Source organism: Rattus norvegicus, chromosome 19 (genome assembly GCF_036323735.1).
Source record: "Rattus norvegicus strain BN/NHsdMcwi chromosome 19, GRCr8, whole genome shotgun sequence".
In the NCBI taxonomy this organism is placed as follows: domain Eukaryota; kingdom Metazoa; phylum Chordata; class Mammalia; order Rodentia; family Muridae; genus Rattus; species Rattus norvegicus.
In genome coordinates this window covers 64,813,623-64,828,760 of record NC_086037.1, presented here as the reverse complement: position 1 = coordinate 64,828,760, position 15,138 = coordinate 64,813,623, and the positions used below count along the sequence as shown (strand labels likewise).

Below are 15,138 nucleotides of genomic sequence, written 5' to 3'. Positions count from 1 at the left end.
GAAGCTTATTGGCTGATCCCTTGTGGTGGCCCATCTAGATACCTCATTAGTGAGAAGAACTCTGGGCTCTAAGCTATCTGACTAGCTGTCACAGTGGTCACATGCTCCGGGACAGGAGCCAGGTCAGGAGCAAATTCAAACGCCTACCGTTCTCAATTTTGATTGTTGGGGTTTCTTTCTTTCTTTCTTTTTTAAGATTTATTTATTTTTATATGAGTACACCGTAGCTGTCAGACACACCAGAAGAGGACATCGGATCCCAGATGGTTGTGAGCCACCGTGTGGTTGCTGGGAATTGAACTCAGGACCTCTGGAAGAGCAGCCAGTGCTCTTAACCTCTGAGCCATCTCTCCAGCCCCTTGTTGGGGTTTCTTAATCTGCCCACCTTCCTAGGTTTTTGTCTGGTGACACATGGTTCCACTTGTCCCACACATGGCTATAGGAAAAATGAGACAGAGAAGCAGACAAACTAGAGTTCAACAGGCTCAGACTGCTTTATCTGAACCGTGAGGGGTCCTAACCCTCTCTCAGGATGAGTGCACCAGGAGCAGGGTGTTTTTGAGACGGTGGTATATTGTGTCTGTTGGTCCGTCAGACTGGGGCCAAGTTATTCTTTACAGCTAGGGGTTACTGCTCAGTACAACGTGACTTAATTCCTCCTCCTCTGGGGCTGTTACTTAGCCATGGTGAGACTCTGTTTTTAAACAAACAAACAAATACAGCTTCCACTTTGAAGTTTCCAGTATCATTTCCCATAACCCTCAGCAGGCTGGAAGCTGCTTCCTGTCCCAGTCCTAGCAGATCCTGGGTTCTAGCCACACACCTGCCTCTTCTTTTCTCTGACTTAATTAGAACCAAGGAGAATGGCCTCCTAGCCTCACAGCCTGGGTGGCCTCAGCCCTTTAAGGCAGCCTGCAGCCGGGGGCTGAGGTCAGGGGACCCTGGGCCCTTTCTTTCCTATTGCTCCACTCTTTTGGTGACTTATGTACAGGCTGAGGCTGGCCTCTGGTGGAGGCACCTTTTTGCTGGGAGTCTGACCCCCCACCGTACCTTCATTCCTTCACCTGAGCCCCCTTGAGCAGGCCCTGGGGTTAGGGCTCAAATTCAGTTAATCTGGAATGTACAGGACACACTGACCCGGCTGTGTGGGGCTGGTGTCAGATAGGGAAGGGAAAGGAAATTATCTTAATGTGCTCAAGTCAAGCAGTCCCGGCTGAGGGACACTGGCAACTCTTGGGGACAGGGTGGAAGAGTTACAACACTGGCCTGCCAGTCCTTCTGGGATTGGGGGACAGCTGCTCCCACGTGTTCAGCAGTTGGCACTTGCTGGACTTCAAGTCCACTAGGAAGCAGGCAGGCTCACCCTCTATGGTTTGGGTTGGCGAAAATGCAGCAGGGAGATAAGACCCAAAGGACATGAGTGGAATATCCCACCTTACCCCAACTCACCCCAACTTTATCTGCATTTCAATGTCCTACCTCAGTTTCTACCGATCTAGGGCAGTCTGAGCGGCCAAAGAGGACTCTAGCCTAGTAATTTAGTCACATGATCCAGGTTTAACCAACCATAGCAACCGAGTCCTAGGCTCGTGTGCGCCTAGTTAGACGAGGACAGTGGATTCCCAGGAACCGGAGTTACAGTGTTGGGTTCAGGATGAAAGCCGAGAAAACTCACTCACTTCAGATACAGAAGCATAAAAATAGAAGTTTCATTTTCTGAGTGCTCAGGGAGGCGGCCAGTTAGGGATCTGAACTGCACCCCCAAAGAGAGACTGTACAGCGTTTTTATTGGATGGGAGAGCAAAGCAAGGGGATCAGGGTGCATTGACCAATCATATTTTGACACAAGGGGTTAAGCAAGGAAGTTAACGTTGATGACTGGACCTTATCCGGGTCACCTGGTTTCAGGGTCCTGAGTCAGCTTTTGCAGTCAAGTCCCCTCCAGGACGCTGACCTGGAATTTAGGATAATAAGGGAACAAGGAGAGGGAGAGCTGCACACGGTCAATTACGTCAAGAGGAGTAGCACAGGTATGACTTGTGTGCCCTAGTGTGGATGATGGGATAGCAGCATCTTCCCTCTATATATCCCTTAGTGGTTAACAGACCAGCATGAAGCGTGTGAACGAGCAGGACAGGAGTTGGTTCTGGGGCCTGGGAACATGGACTCAGTTTTGACCCTGTCAGCAAGGTGGAACTCGTTCTTGAGATGGCTGAGTGCAGGAGATGACCTCCTAACAACAGTGACTGAGAACTGCTGTGAGGGTGCTCCTAACTACTGACCCATCTCTCCAGTCCCTGACCTTAGGGACTGCATTAACTTTTCATGACCACACATACCCCACTTCAAGTACTGTGCACCACAAGCCTCATACTTTAACCTTATGTTTTTCTCTCCAATGATTTCCATTTTGGGTCATTTCTCTCCCTGTAGGTCAAAACTGTATTTTAATCTCTCAAAATTTCTTATTTGAAAATATTTCTCCTTTCTTTTATACTTAAAAACATTTAGTTTTATTATATTTAGACATCTGTGTGTTTGTCTGTGTGAATATATGACATGTATGTGTAGTGTTCACTGAGGTCAGAAGAGGGCCCAGAATCCACTGGGGTTGGAGTTACTGGCGGTCGTGAGCTACTGTGTCTATGCTGGGAACCAAGCTTAGAAGAGTAGCAAGCGCTCTCTTTTGTTTGTTTGTTTTTTGAGACATGGTTTCTCAGTGTAGCCTTGTCTGTCTTGGAACTTGCTCTGTAGACCTGGCTGGCCTCAGACTTAAGAGATCCACCTGCCTCTGCCTTCAGAATGCTGGGATTGGGGGTTGGGGATTTAGCTCAGTGGTAGAGCGCTTGCCTAGCAAGCACAAGGCCCTGGGTTCGGTCCCCAGCTCCGGGGAAAAAAAAAAAAAAAGAAGAAGAAGAAAAAGAATGCTGGGATTGAAGGTGTGTGCCCCCACTGCCAGGCTGCAGCAAGCACTTGATAACGCAACCTGCTTCCATCTTGAGCTTGAAAGACATCTTATAGTATAAAGACAAAATAGGGTCATTTCTGTTTCTCAAGGATCGGGCTAGGCCCCACCTGTAACCTTAACTACAAATGCTTCTGTACCACCTGCTCCAGATAACCTCAGCCATGTCTTTATTTCAAAAGGTTATTATAAATGACCACATTGTTCCCAGCACCTTGCAACTATGTCTTTGTTTCGGAAGATAATTGTGACCCACTAAAGTTATATTTAGGTTCTGCCTTTGTGATCCCACATATCTATCTGCCTGTCAAATCCCTCGTTTGGAACCCCCCTACTCCCGAACTAAAAAAACCCTGTCTTCCCTCATGTCCAGTGCTGATGTCTTGAGAGAACTCCCATAAACACAAGTTTTTTTTTTTAAAAAGCTTGCTTTAATGAATTTGGCCATGACTTGCGTTGGTGGTCTTTCTCCTCAACCACTGAGCCATCTCTCCAGCTCCTGAAACCCTTATTTGTAAGGATGCCACCTAGCTGATTTCTCTTCACTGACCCTCTAGGGCCACAAATGTGTCCCCTTGTGTGAGATACTAGCAGCTGCCATTGATGTACCAAACCTTTCCTCCTCACATTGGCTGAACATCTACAGATCTAGACTCAGGGTTGGCTGCCAGGCCTGTGGCGGCAGCTGTGCTCATGGCTGTCTCTCATTAACTAATTAAATAATTCATAACTGTTGAAGCAGAGGGGTAAAAGCCAGTTCACATCTCTATGAAGACAGGAGAAACTCAGAAGGTGAGTAACTAAGAGAAAACACCCGGAGCCAGGAGGGTGGGTGGAGGGAGGGGAGCTGAGACTCTCTGGATGAATCTGCTGGTGGCATCCACTGTCACCAGGATCGATGAAAGCAGATGCTTAAGCTGAGGTAGTGACACAGGACCTGACATCTTAGTTACAGGGGTGGGTGGGTGAGGGGTGAGGCAGGGGGATTACAAACTCAATGCCACTTAAAGAGACAATGAAAATCATAACAAAAAAAGCCTTGGATTCAGATCAGGGGTAGAGTGTTTGCCTGGCATGTGAGAGGCCAGAGTTACCGCTGTAAAAAATGCTAAAGAATGTTCTTTATAACAGGACAAATAACACAGGGTATACAATTATCTCCAAAATAGGACTGGAGATTTAAATTTTATTTATCTAGGTTTTTGTTGTTGTTGTTGTTGTTGTTGTTTTACTATACAGATGTATAGGTGTCTTTGTTTGTTTGAAGCAGCGTTTCATGTAGCCTAGGCTACCCTCAAACTTGCTATGCAGCTTAAGATAACCCTGAGTACCTGATCTTCCTGTCTCTTTTTCTCCAGTGCTGGGATAACACCTGGACTTTCCTTAATGTCAGACAGTGACAGGCAGGTTCAGCCTGGGAGGAACGTGGGGCTTCTCAAAGGGAAAGGCATCTTTTTTTTTTTTTTTAAACATTTATTTATTTATTATGTACACATCACACAGCTTTCTGCCTGCATGTATGCCTACAAGCCAGAAGAGGGCACCAGACCTGATTGTAGATGGTTGTGAGCCACCATGTGGTTGCTGGGAATTGAACTCAGGACCTCTGGAAGAGCAGACAGTGCTCTTAACCTCTGAGCCATCTCTCCAGCCCGAAAGGCATCTTTTTTAAAAAGTAGAAAAACCCGGCTGATGACAGAAGACTTTCCAAGTGACAGGGCTTCTTTGTCACAGCAAAAGCAGACGCTAGGCCTGGAGAAATGGCTCAGCTGTTAAGAGCACTGGCTGCTCTTCCAGAGGATCTGGGTTCAATTCCCATCACCCACATGGCAGCTCACAACTGTCCGTAACTTCAGTTACAGGAGATCTGACACCCCCACACCTGTACATATAGAATAAAGTTAAATAAATTTTAAAAAGTGGAAGCTATTGGAGAAGTGAACCTATCACTGGGTCAAGAAAGAACTTATTCTAGCACTTCTTGCTTTAGGGAATCACTACCTCATGGAGGAGTACCTTTGCTCCCGCCAGCCTAACTCTCCCAATGAGGTCACTTGAAGATTATCGGACATGGAAATGGGAGAGTTGAGGAAGGGCTCTCTCTACAGCCAGGATGTAGTCTTCAGTTCCCATGGTAGAGTAGACTTTTTGAGATAGGGTCTTACTTTAACCCAGGCTAGACTATGACACACTGTGTAGCTGGCACTTGCCTTGAACTTGCGACCCTCTTACCTCTCCCTGCCTCCTGGGTTCTGAGATTGTAGCTATGAGCTAAGCTACCCTGTCTGTCTTTAAGACACATGGGAGGCAGAGGCAGGTGGATCTCTGTGAGTTTGAGGTCAGCCTGGTCTACAGAGTAAGTTCCAGGACAGCCAGGGATATACAGAGAAACCCTATCTGGAAAAAGCAAAAAAAAAAAAGTATAAAAAAATTAATTGAGAGGCTGGAGAGATGACTCAGTGGTTAAGAGCACTGACTGCTCTTCCAGAGGACCTGAGTTCAAATTCCAGCAACCACATGGTGGCTCACAGCCATCTGTAATGGGATCCGATGCCCTCTTCTGGTGTGTCTGAAGACAGCGACAGTGTGTGCTCATACAAGTAAAATAAATAAAAAAGATTTTATTCTAAATGGTGCGTGCAAGTGAGTAAGAGTGCATGTACGCGCATGTATGTGTGTGTGTGCCTGCATGTGTGTATATGTGGCTATGCACATGTGAGAGTGTGTGTGAGCACATGCATGTGTGTGTACGTGGCTGTGCATGTGTGAGAGTGTGAGCATGTGTGCATGCATGTGTGTGTGTGCCTGTGTGTGCATGCATGCGTGTATATGTGGCTATGCACATGTGAGAGTGTGAGCATGTGTGCATGCATGTGTGTGTACATGGCTGTGCACCTGTGAGAGTGTGAGCGTATGCGTGTGCAATGCTGAGGTTTGGTCTGCTGGCTGCTATCTATTATAATGGCAATACTAGCCCGGAACCAGGAAATCCACAGGTACACCAAATGATGCTTCTATGTAACCTTGCTCCTTAATTGAAAACTATTGTTTGAATAAAGATGCCTGCAGCCTATAGCAGGGCAGAAGAGAGGTAGGCGGGGCTTCAGTTGCCAGGCTCCGAGGTCTGAAGAGGAGCACAAGGAGGGAAGAGGAGAGAGAAGAGGATGGATAAGAGATCATGAGAACTGGCCCTGAGGGCTGGCCCTTCAGTCAGAGTATGAGCTGCCCAGACAGAATGTGGCAAGGGTTATCTCAGGGTTACCGAGGGAAGTAGACAAAATAGCTTATAGGGGTGATATCTGCCCAGCTCTGGTGTTCTTAAGTCTCACTATAACTATAAAGGTTTTGTGTCTTTTATTTGGGAGCTATATAATCAAAGGCGGGGTAGAATCCTCGATTAATTTTTAACTGCAACTGGGTAACAGTGCCCACAGAGGCCAGAAGAGGGCGTCAGGTTCCTAGGAGCTGGAATTAAAGGCTGTAAAGAACTGTTTAACTGTTGGATGGGGACTGAACTGTGGTCCTCTGAAGAGCTCTTAACCACTGAGCCATCTTTCCAGCCCCCTCCCCCCAGTTGTTTTTTTTTTAAGATTTATTCATTTAGTACACACACACACACACACACACACACACACACACACACACACACTGTAGCTGTCTTCATATACACCAGAAGAGGGCATCAAATCTCTTTATAGATGGTTGTGAGCCACCATGTGGTTGCTGGGAATTGAACTCAGGACCTCTGGAAGAGTAGTCGGGTGCTCTTAACAGCTGAGCCATCTCTCCAGCCCCCGAAAAGACATTTTTTTTTTGTTCTTTTTTTCGGAGCTGGGGATCGAACCCAGGGCCTTGCGCTTCCTAGACAAGCGCTCTACCGCTGAGCTAAATCCCCAACCTCCCCCCCAGTTGTTTTTAAACTAACAAATTATGATCATTAAGACAGAAAAACAACCAGGCAAAGGACAAATCCTAGTTCTATGGAGTAGCTTGAGGTTTTACAGAGAAAAGAATGAAGCTTGGTGTTTTACGAGCACATCCCTCTAGAGTTAAGCACAACTTTCTAATGTTTTTACTCATACTCTGTTCTTGGTGCAGCCAAATGTTCATGTTGTTTTCAAAGTTCCTATTATTTTCTAACAAAACAAAACGAACCCCCTATCTCCTGCTCAGGTCTGACCATCTCACAGCCGGCTGAGCCTCCAATATTGTGGAATCCCAGGGGTCACCCCAGTGTGCCCCTCTTAGGTATCGTGAGAATGTGCTGGCCGCAGGTAGGACTTGGCCACCTCAGATTTTACTAGATCTATGTAGAGGCGGTGAGGGAAACCTCCAAGACAGGCTTCCAAGCTAATGCCAAGGAGACTTCCCGAAGCTGCACGAGAGTTGTGAGAAAAGAATATGTCCCCGCCTGAAGTACAAAGGACGGCATCTTCAAACCAAAGTCAAGGGGCCACCGGCTACAGTGATTGAAACCATCCTCACTTCAGAAGAGAAGCCAAACCAAACCGAGACACCTCTCTTGTTCATAGTTGATGATGCCAATAAATGAACATATGGTTTCCTCTGAAAAACATTTATGTGCACATGGGAGGAGGGACACACTTCAGGGAGAACACTATTTATTCGTTTTTTTTTAAAATTCAAAGTTATCTGAAATGGGCCTGCCAGATGGCTCAGCCAGTAAGGGGGCTTGCAGCCAAGCCTGAAGACCTGAGTTTGATCCCCAGCACCCACATGGTGGAAGAAGAGAACTGATGCTCATCCGTTGTCCTCTGACCTCCAGATATGCACACTGGAGCACGCCCACATGCCTTCCACCCATGCACACATAAAATAAACATTTTAAAGATTTATTTATTTATATGAGTACACTGTAACTGTCTTCAGACACACCAGAAGAGGGCATCAGATCCTATTACAGATGGTTGTGAGCCACCATGTGGTTGCTGGGAACTGAACTCAAGACCTCAGGAGCAGTCAGTGCTCTTAACCGCTAAGCCATCTCTCCAGCCCTCCCCCTCCCCCCCCAACACCGTTTTTAAAATAAACATTTTAAATGTCATGAAACGATGCCAAAGCAAGCTCGGGGCTGATGCCTGTGCAGCCCTTACCAGCAAGAAACCTTGACCTTTGTGCAACCCTTGGGCTTGCATCCTGGGCTTCTGGGAATGTAAGTACCATCGCCAACTGTCAGGAGCTCCAAGACTGTACCTTCTGTTCCCACTTAGGCGGTTTAATCTTTCCAACATTCCTGAGAGCCTCTTTGTAAAGCCTTGACAATGGGTGAGATCAGCTCATGCTATAAATAGGCCTGCCTATAAATAGCCCTTCCCAGGGAGGCACCTGTCTCCAGGTGCAGCCACTTGCCAGGGGGAGGGAGAGCTGACTGTTTGCTATGCCACCAACCTGGCAGTTCAGCTGAGAGACTTTTCCCCTTCAATTTTTAGCCCCAAGGAAAACTAGTCTGTCAGGTTTCTACAAGAGTGGAAATACAGTGGCCGAATATGATGGATTTTGCTGTTTTTTTTTTTTTTTTTTGGTTCTTTTTTTCGGAGCTGGGGACCGAACCCAGGGCCTTGCACTTCCTAGGTAAGCGCTCTACCACTGAGCTAAATCCCCAGCCCCTATAAATATTTTTTAAAGATTTATTTACTTATTATATAAGTATGCTGTCACTGTCTTCAGACACACCAGAAGAGGGCATCAGATCCCATTACAGATGGTTGTGGGCCACCATGTGGTTGCTGGGATTTGAACTCAGGACCTCTGGAAGAGCAGTCAGCGCTCTTAACCTCTGAGCCATCTCTCCAGCCCAAAGATTGTGTTTTAAATGTGTGTGTGTCTGCATGAGTTTATGAATACCATGTGTGCAGATGTCCAGGGAGGTCGGGGGGGGGCCGGAAACCCCAACATTGGAGTTATGAATTATTGTGTACCATAAAATGGGCACTGAGTATCATACATGGATCCTCTGAAAGATCGACCAGTGCTCTTAACCACTGAACCATCTCTCCAGCCCTTGACTTTTGTGTTTGTTTTGAGACAGAGTCTCAGGTAGCTCAGTCTGGTCTTAAACTGGCTGTGTAGCCAAGGATCCTGATTCTCCATTCTCTGCCTCTTGGGTGCTAGAATGACCTTTCTTATCTAGGTGAATAGGACATTCTGGAAAACTCAGTCCAGAATAAAACTCCAAGCCCAGGTAGCCCAGCTGCCTGACTCAGTCTCATGATCTCCAACCTCTGCTTCCTGATGAGGTGCAGTCTCAGTGCATGCACACCTGTAATTCCCTATAATCCAAGTACTCAGGAAGCTGAGACAGAAGGATTTCAAGTTCAAGGCCAGCCTGGGCTAAATAATGAGAGTCTGTGACAAAACAAAACCTGCTCTGGAGAATGGCTTCCACTCTCATCGGGCTGATACAAGGACAGAGCCACTCTGAGAATTAACTGAGAAGCAGGTGTGAACAGCCAGGCATTTAATCCTAACAGAGCACACTTGTCGTCCTAGTACCTGGGGCAGAGGCAGCCAGACCTGGAGTTGAGGCCAGCCGGGGCTGTAAGAGACCCTGTCTCTAAAAACTAAGATATAAAAGATATAAAAGGGTAGGTATGATGGAAACACACTGTACTTGTGTGTGACATCCTCTAAGGAAAATATGTAAGGGGCTCGAGAGACGGCTCAGCGGTAAGAGCACTGGCTGCTCTTCCTAAAGAATTCCCAGCAACTGCAGGGTGGCTCATAACCATCTGTATTGGGATCTGATGCCCTCTTCTGGTGTGTCTGAAGACAGCTACTACATTAAATAATAAAAAAAAAAGTAAGAAAAAGAAAAATATGTAAGAGAAGAAGCCAGAGCTGATGGAAAACAGCCCCACAGAACTTAACAGGTTGTCAGGCGCTCCACGCAGGATCACAGGGCGGTGCCAGACAATGAACACACAGGACGGTGATACCATTACTGTTGATGCTGTGTGACGCTGTCAAAAACAGAATCTCGATTGGGTTTCTTCCTCTCTCTTTTCTCTTAAGAGATTTATTTACTTTCTTTGTGTGAATACCCTGTAGCTGTCTTCAGATACACCAGAAGAGGGCGCCAGATCTCATTACCGATGTTTGTGAGCCACCATGTTGTGGTTGCTGGGAATTGAACTCAGGACCTCTGGAAGAGCAGTCAGTGCTTTTAACCGCTGAGTCATCTCTCCATTCCCCCAGCCCCCGCAACTTTTTTTTTTAAAAAAGGTTTGCAATTGCCTTTCATACATTACCACATATATTGCTTCTCTCATGTGGGCAGGAAGAAGAGAAGAGGCTGTGAAGGAACTTCCAGAAATTAGTCTCCAGTCTGCAGCCACTGTCCATCTCTTGGGACAATTAACAGGTCCTGGCAAGGCCTTTGAAGCTGGAGGTGTGTGTGTCCCAGCAGTACAGGATGTGTATGTCTGTCTGGGATTCCTGTGGCTCTTGAAGATGGGCATCTCTAGTGACCTAGATAGACAAAGCCCTGCTGGTGCACCTGGCATTCTTCTAGGGGCAGTCAGACAAAATGTAAGATCAGAGAAAGACTTGAGAGAGTGACCAGTGGAGGCTATGAAACAGAAGGTGGTGGAATAGGCGGTAGATGGAGAGTTTCAGAAGTGCCTTGGTAACACAGGGCTGCTGGTGAAAGCCAGGAGGAGGGGGAACGTTTGACGTCCTGGTGAGAATCAGCTGTGCTGACTTAGGGCTCATATGTGCTATGCAGAAGTGTGTGTGTGTGTGTGTGTGTGTGTGTGTGTGTGCGCGTGCATGTGTTGCATTTTGCCGTCGAGGTCATAGGACGACTTGCAGGAGTCTATTTTCTCCTCTATGTGGATCCCAGATTTGAACTCAGGTAGTGGGATGTAGTACTAAGTAACTTTACGCACCAAGCCATATATATCAATGGGCCATTATTTGATTTTTGTCAGAAGATCTTTACTCTGTAGCCCTGGCTGCCCCAGAACTTACTCTGTAGATTCAGCTGACCTGAAATATCTGTCGATTTTTCTGCCTCTTTTTCAGGGGTCCTGTGGTGCAGGTGCGGGCCCCCACGCCCAGCCAGACCACTCTCTGTGTTGTGATATTCCGTGGATTCCAACTGAGGGCAAGGATTACAACACAGCACATCGGATATGTAGTTGTTTACTGGTGTTTTCTTAGCTGAGTAGGCAGACAGGATTTGTACTCAGAATCAAGGTTCCCTGACCAACAAACCTTTTTACATGTTCATGCCAGTAGAGGGCGCCCTCAGCAAGGAGCAGAAAGAAGAGTTGCGGGTCCTGGGGAGTTACTTCCGGTTACCGTCTTAGGTGATTGACACCATGGTGCCGGGAATGCAGATCGAGAAGGTGTAAGGTTGACTTCGCTTTATTGGTAGTAATTGATATCTTCCTTCCTTCCTCCTTTTTCTTCCTTTCCTTTGTTTTTGAGGCAGGCAGGATTTGCTATGTAGGTCTGACTAGCCTGGAACTCACTGTGTAGTGTTGACTGAGCTACAACTCGGACATCAGTCTGCCTTCTCTGTTTTGGGATTAGAGACCATGCACCACCATGCTTGGGTCTTGGGTAGTAATTTCATATGAATAAACGATATATTCACACGGTTCGATCCCCGTACAGCTCACCAATGTTAGGATCAATGTTGGGGTTTAAATCTCAGCCCGCGCCTGGACGAAGCACGGCAAGCCAACATGGTTCCTCGTGGAGAGGCTTAATAGAGAGAAGAAGAGTAGAAGAGAGGAAAGGAGGCCGGCCATGTGCACGCGGAGGGAAGCGGGGATGGGGAGAGAAGTGACAGGGAAGAGGGCACGGGAAGAGGAAGAGCAAGAGAAAGCAAGAGAGGAGTAAGAGGGAGAGGAGGGGGTAAGCTGCCCCCTTTATAGTCAGGCACAGCTGGCTGTTGCCAAGCAACTGTGGGGGTGGAGCTTAGACAGAATACCAACAATGGTGGCGCAAGTCTCTAAGCCCAGCACTCGGGAGGCAGAGGCAGGCAGATCTCTTGAGTTTGAGGCCACCCTGGCCTAGAGAGTGAGTTCTAAGGCAGCCAGAGCTACACAGAGAAACCCTGTCTCGGAAAAAACAACAACAACAACAACAAAAAAAACAAACCAAAAAACACCGAAAACCATACACACAAAAAAACCCCAAAGCCCAACTCTAATCAACTAATCAGTCAAACAACAGGGGCGAGAGAGACGGTTCGGTGGTTAGAGCACTTGCCGCTTTCAAGAGGACCCGAGTTCAGTTCTCAGCACTCAGGTCAGGCAGCTCACAATCTCTTGTCGCTTCCCTTCCAGGGGGTGTGATGCCCGAAATCTCTGGAATTTTTTCATGTCTTTCAGGGTCATCTGAAGGCCTGGCCTGGTGGCACACACCTGCATTTGGGAGGTGGAGTGTGGAGTATCAGGAGTTCAGGGCTATCCTCTGCTACATAGTAAATTGGAAGCCAGCTTGGGCTACATGAGACCCTATCTGAAAAACAAAACAAGACAAAGACAAAACAAAACAAAATTAAAAACCAAAGACAACACACACACACACACACACACACACACACACACACACACACCCCACATGAACGAACCGAAGGGGAAATAATTTATTCAGTGAAGTGCTTGCCAGAGAAGCATGGAGTCCTGAGTGGCTCTAATATCTTCCAGTGCTGGGGAGGTTAGAGCCCGGTTGGGCCCCTGGGGTTGAATGGCCTGCCAGACTTGGTGACCTCCAGACCAGTGAGAGACTCTGACTGGAAAGACAAGTCCTCTGAATCATACACTCATAAGGGAGGAACACACACAGATAAACACACACACAGACACAAATAGCCACTGGGCCAGACCATCCCACACTTGACCATTCTCTGGGATTAGAGTGGCAGTTTTCATGGATTTGTTATCTTTCATTTTGAGGAAGGTGGTGCTTTTTATTGAACAACAGGTGTGTACCACTACGATTTTTATTTACTCTAGTGTGCGTGCATGCAGATGCCTACAGAGGTTAGAAGAGGACATCGGCTTCCCCTGGAGCTGTAATTACAGACACGGGTACTGAGAAAGAATCTAAAGTCCTCTGGAAGAAGATGAACCATCTCTCCTCCTCTGAGACAGAGTCGTATTTTGTAGCCTTCCCTTTTCAGTTTCTGTCTATGATCCGTTTTAGTTAATAGCAAACCAACACTGACCTCTTCTGATGCCGGCCCCGGCTGATATACATCATTTCAGTTAAAGCTGAAGACACCCCGGCCGGCCATGTTATTCTTACCATGGGGAGAGAGCTAAGAACTCTTGCAAAGGTTTCAGGGCTTTCCTATGGCTTGGAGCTGAAAATTACACTCTGTGTAATTCTAGAGCTGGGCCTCCAGAGCCAGCCTTTCACGGGGCCTGTAGGGTAGATAGTGGAAGAGTAGTGAATGAATGACCCAATAAGGGAGTTAAGGATGCCGTTCCCCACCCCACCCCGGCCAGCACCTCACCTGACTGCAGATAACCAGGCTACAAAGTCAACAGTGATTCCCAGTCTGCCCCTTTCCAAATGAAATGCTTCCTTCTTTCCACCTCTTCCCCTTCCAAATCCGAAGAGCAAACACTGGGTTAGGGGGCCAGCCTTGGCCAGCCTGACTCATCTGAGTGCTGACTTAAGTTATCCTTCTGGAGGGGAGGGGAAGGGGTGGAGAGCTCTGCAGCTCAGCTCACTGTGTGGAGGGAACGAGGGAGGAATAGAAAATAGGAAGATGAGAGAAGATGGAGAGGAAGAAGGGTAGAAGGGGAGGAGGCCTTAGGGAGGAGGAAGAAGGGGCTTGGGGTGGGATAAATAGAGATGAGAAGAAAGGAGAACACGGAAGAGGCTGAGAGAAGAGGATTGCAACGCGTAAGGGAAGGAGAGGAATGGAGGAGAGAGGAAAGGAGGAAGGAGAGCGAGATCGAAGAACACAGAAGGTGGTGGAAGAAGAGAGAGGCTGGGGGCCCATGGAGTGGGGAGGGAAGAAGACGGAGGAAGGGAAGATGAAGAGGAAGGGCCCCTCCTCCAGCCCTCCGCCGAGTTGCGCAATCCACATAGACTGGGATTGGCCACCGGGTGTGCAAGACGCTCCGCCCCCGCCCGCGCGACCAATGGGAACAGAGGGGCGTGGCCTTCATGGGAGTGGAGTCCCGGCGCGCGCTCCGGCTCTGCAGTAACCGCGGGCCCCTCTCCGAGGACCTTAGCTTGCAATTGCGAGCGGCCACCACCCCCTGCTCACTCTCGGAGCCCGCTCGACCCTCGCAGCGGATCAGGGACGCATTCACTGGTTCCGGCAGTGTCCTCGCGGCGGCCATGGCCACGAAGATCGACAAGGAGGCGTGTCGCGCGGCGTACAACTTAGTGCGGGACGACGGCTCGTCGGTCATCTGGTGAGCAACGCCGCGGGGCTGGGGATGCCAGTACCGACCTGCTTCGTGCCGCTCGCCGCCGCTGCTCACCTATGTTTCTTTTCTTCCTCCAACCCAAAGGGTGACTTTTAAATACGACGGTGCCACCATTGTCCCCGGCGATCAGGGAGCGGATTACCAGCACTTCATCCAGCAGTGCACAGGTAGGACGACCTGAGACCTTTTGGGAGAGGGTGGCCACCCAGGGCAGCGAGGTGCTGGGTATCCAAGCAGCAACAGATATAGGCTGGGGGTTTTGTTTGTTTGCTTGCTTGTTTTTGTCTTTGTGTTTTTGGAGATAGGGGTGACCTCCAACTGGCCATCCTCCTGCCACAACCATCTAGTACAGATATGGTGGGTGTGCACAACCAGGCAAAGCTCCGGTCTGAGCTTTCTAAAGTCTTGACTGTATCCCTCCCCCACCCTGCCCCCAACCCCTGTGGACATCACTATCAAGTGACCCGAGGAGATTCTTCCCCTGGCTGGGTCAGCTTCTTCCGCTCCCTGTGGTTCACTGGGTTTCCAGGTCAGAACTGGCAGTTCAAACTCCACCCTCTCTGATTGGTCAGTGAACAATAAACGCCGAAGCCCCTGGGGGCTGCAAGCTAAAGGCCGAACCCAGGGCCCCACCCTCCTTTCTCCCATCTTTGTCCTTATCTGCCTCTGTACAAGCCTTTAATTTGAAGAGTAAAGGGGCACGTACTAAGAGCGAATGCCCGATGTTGCTTATATGGGGCCTGGATAAAA

General features: G+C 48.3%; 1 protein-coding gene and 1 long non-coding RNA gene across 2 annotated transcripts in view; one reads left to right on the top strand and one right to left on the bottom strand.

Moving 5' to 3' along the window:
* Positions 1-11,112: 11,112 nt before the first annotated feature.
* LOC120098610 (uncharacterized) lies at positions 11,113-14,053 on the bottom strand. The gene is made up of 3 exons (XR_005496989.2): positions 13,458-14,053; positions 13,247-13,365; positions 11,113-12,457 (listed from the first exon to the last, which is right to left on the bottom strand). It is a non-coding gene; the product is annotated as an uncharacterized LOC120098610 (long non-coding RNA).
* A 78-nt stretch (positions 14,054-14,131) lies between these two features.
* Positions 14,132-15,138, top strand: part of Cotl1 (coactosin-like F-actin binding protein 1) — a 34,321-nt gene continuing 33,314 nt past the window's right edge. Inside the window, exons 1-2 of the mRNA NM_001108452.1 lie at positions 14,132-14,373; positions 14,473-14,555. Of these exons, the coding sequence (NP_001101922.1) occupies positions 14,297-14,373; positions 14,473-14,555 (160 nt within the window). The 5' untranslated portion in view covers positions 14,132-14,296. The remainder of the gene's footprint in view (positions 14,374-14,472; positions 14,556-15,138) is intronic.